This window comes from Fulmarus glacialis, unplaced genomic scaffold (genome assembly GCF_000690835.1).
Source record: "Fulmarus glacialis isolate BGI_N327 unplaced genomic scaffold, ASM69083v1 scaffold26777, whole genome shotgun sequence".
In the NCBI taxonomy this organism is placed as follows: domain Eukaryota; kingdom Metazoa; phylum Chordata; class Aves; order Procellariiformes; family Procellariidae; genus Fulmarus; species Fulmarus glacialis.
In genome coordinates, this window is record NW_009224186.1 from 9,129 (window position 1) to 12,380 (window position 3,252).

Below are 3,252 nucleotides of genomic sequence, written 5' to 3' on the forward strand. Positions count from 1 at the left end.
TGTTGAACTACTTAAACATTCAAGACATAAGCATGAGGTAACAAGGTGTAAACAGAATCTGATTTAAGTCTCATAATATAACCTGTCAGTTCTAGAATAAAATTCTAATTTTCCACAGTTTAAAAATCATTAATGTGCAAATTCTGCCATGCCAAGGTATTAGTAAACTTCAGTCTCACAGTTCAGTTTATTCACAACAGCAGCTTGGACTCAGATACATTATTTGCAGTAGTGGTGGTTCTTCGTAAAACTACTTGGGACAAAAATCTTTTGCAGGTATTTCACAAGTGAGCAATGATTTTCACAGAATTGTAGCATGTTCCATCAGTTGATGTGGTGGCACAGTGAATACTTTCATCCTGTTCAAGATCTGACAAAGTGCACAGAACAGTCAAGCATGCAGGGTTTTTCTTTCCGTAACACAGCATTGGAACACCAGAAGCACTTCTGGCCTCTACCCAATCATTCAGTGGCACATTCATTCTTTGAGAAGCCCTGTCGTGTAAGATACTGACTGAAGGGCAAGAGAGTTAAAGAGCCATTCATGAAATCTGATTAAAACGTCTTTAAAAAATGCTGCAGATCATTTTTATCAAATGCAGTAGGCCACCTCTAGTGGCAGGCATCAATATTATCTTCTGCTGGTGGAGAAGCTAAGAATCATTTGTATGGGAAATTTTCTTCCACAGTAAAGTTTTTAAGTTATTCAGTATTAAAGAATGCTCCATTTCCATCTGATTTGCTGTGACTTTAAGAGCAATACACAAGTACAGTTGTTTTTCTAGTTCTTCATGGATATCAGAAGGAGCACCACGAAGCAGATAGTCTTTAAGTAGCTGACAGGCTTTTGCCAAGTTTGGCTGAATTACTTCTGTGGTACATCTCATTTTGCTTTGGTCACATAGAGTTCTACAGTCTGTACCATAAATACAGTCCAAATCTGATTCACACTGACGATCTTTAATTATTTCCTTCAAATTCATTTCTGGCACAATTTTTCTCATGTCCATCATTTTCAAATCATGTTTATCATTATATCCCAAGTTTTTGGCACTTGTATCACACATAAGAAAGTTTCCATAAGGTCCATGGAAAATATCTTCCACAAATTCTAAAAGCCCTATAGCTATTTTTGCCTTTCTTGGCCATGATGGAGTAAACCATTGGTCCATGCTTCTTCTGAAGCCAGAGGGAATGAAAAGTTCTATAATCCATGGAAGGCTGATTCCATAGAGAGAGGTATATTCAACTCTTTCGGTCACATAGAGATCCCCACAAAAACCCATCAACTTGGGAGTATGTTCTTTATCCTGCAAGATCACCATTAACAGAAACTCATCTAGCTGCAGAAGTGCCCATGCAGATTTCGCTTCTGGCAAAGAAACTCTACCATCTTTGTTTCCATCAGCAAAAGATAGGATGAGATTAACCAGTTCTGAAAGATTTCCTTGTTCACCCAATTTTTCCTAAAAGCAACAAATGAAAAACAATGAGTATGATTTCATTAACTACCACCAATCCACCTGTCATTGTGCCTCCTGTTATTCTCCTTCTATGGATAGTATGATAGGGTATGTTACGTTCTAGTTTTCACTGGATATATAGATGTTACAGGAGTTGCTACCCAATGCCTGAAGAGCTTCCTTTTTGTTCTGTTTTCAAAGGCACCAAGTATATGATCTTCTGAAAGTACTAGTGTTCTTTGCGTTTCAAAATGCAAACATTAAAATTCAAACATTGTTCTTGGTCAGTCTTTAGAAAAATCGTATCAAGTAGCTTGTTAAATATTCTCTTACAAAAAGTATGTAGAATTCAAGTGTTTAGAGCAGGTTTAATTTTCAGCTGATTAAACCTTACAGGTGTAGAGAAATTACAGTATCAACTACATTTTGGCCATATAGAAAGTACCAAGACATACTGGGTACAAATCCCATACGGTAAGTGTACTGAAATACTTAATTTTGTTATTTGATATAACCACCTCCATTGTATCAATACAGAGAAAGAAGCCATTGCTGGAATCAGAACCGTTGCATTTTCAACTACCACCAACGCACACAGAAAGTCAGATAAAGTTTTTCCAAATTCTCCTAAAAATCACTCTAAAACCACCTGCTGCTCACCCATTCTTAGAAACAAAGCTACTGTAATGCATGAAAATTGTCATCAGCTTTACATAATTATGTTACATGTGTGTGCATGTGTACGTATATGCTCGCTCAGCTAGAACAGCATTATTTTCATCACTGGAGACATAGGAGCTATGACAATAGCAAGAGAATTTTAAGAAAGAAAACCCAAAATCAGTATTGACACAGCATCAAAATGACGACTATGTTATGAAAATTTTGGGGTAGCATTAAAGCAATAGAAATAAGTGTCACATTAAAATAACACAGAAAGAACTAGGACAAGTATAGCTGGTCATTCCGGTTAGAGAGATTCCTGAAAATAATATAGTAACTCTTCGCAAGCATGAACAGTTTTCAAATTGTGCTTCAGTCTTTGTACCTAGTTACAATAACCCCCAAAGCAGCAAAAACTACATATTTTTACCGTATTTTCTATACAAATACAAGTGAAAGCTGTAGACATGCAAGATGCATACCAGCTTCCATATGTTAAAAAATAAGGGAAAAACCTGATAATTAGTTACTTAAAACTTTGAGATAAGGACCTCTGAGAAAAACTATTTTTGTGCTGATTATTTTTCTAACATGCACTTGAACAAGGCTCCTACAGTAGGGCATTCCCTCCAGCTGCAGGAAAATAACCCTTTGTAAAAATAGAATAAATAAGCATATACTTACTTTAAAAAGACCATATACCATTTCTTTGAATTTCTCAACAGTGGTCCCTCTTGTTGGTTTATCAAATAGGACTATTTCCTTCCTTGGTTCTGGGTCAGTACCAAAGTCAAGTTGAGCAGCTTCTTCCATCTGGCATTTTATAACACCTTGCAGATTTCCCCAGATTCCTAAATACATCTATGCAGGAAAAGAGGGAAAAAGGTAAAAAACACTGCAAAAGTCCATCATCTAAAGACCACCTGTACTCCAACCACTGCGTCAAGAGTCAAGTAACAACACAGATTAGAAAACTGAGAGTAGAAAACTGAGCCCTGCGTACCGACAATGCACAGAGCACATTCAGACAATGGCAACTTCAAATACAATACACTACTGCAGGTACTAAGGAGACATGACACCGTCAAAATACAAAGACAGCTTGATAAACAGTATATTGGCATTA

General features: G+C 36.6%; 1 protein-coding gene across 1 annotated transcript; it reads right to left on the reverse strand.

The window, feature by feature from the left end:
• Positions 1–519: 519 nt before the first annotated feature.
• Positions 520–2,987, reverse strand: FAM69A (family with sequence similarity 69, member A; the record flags this gene model as incomplete). The annotated part of the gene is made up of 2 exons (XM_009582085.1): positions 520–1,466; positions 2,811–2,987. Coding segments are annotated over 2 exons (990 nt in total), but the record flags the coding sequence as incomplete, so codon positions are not given.
• Positions 2,988–3,252: the final 265 nt, after the last annotated feature.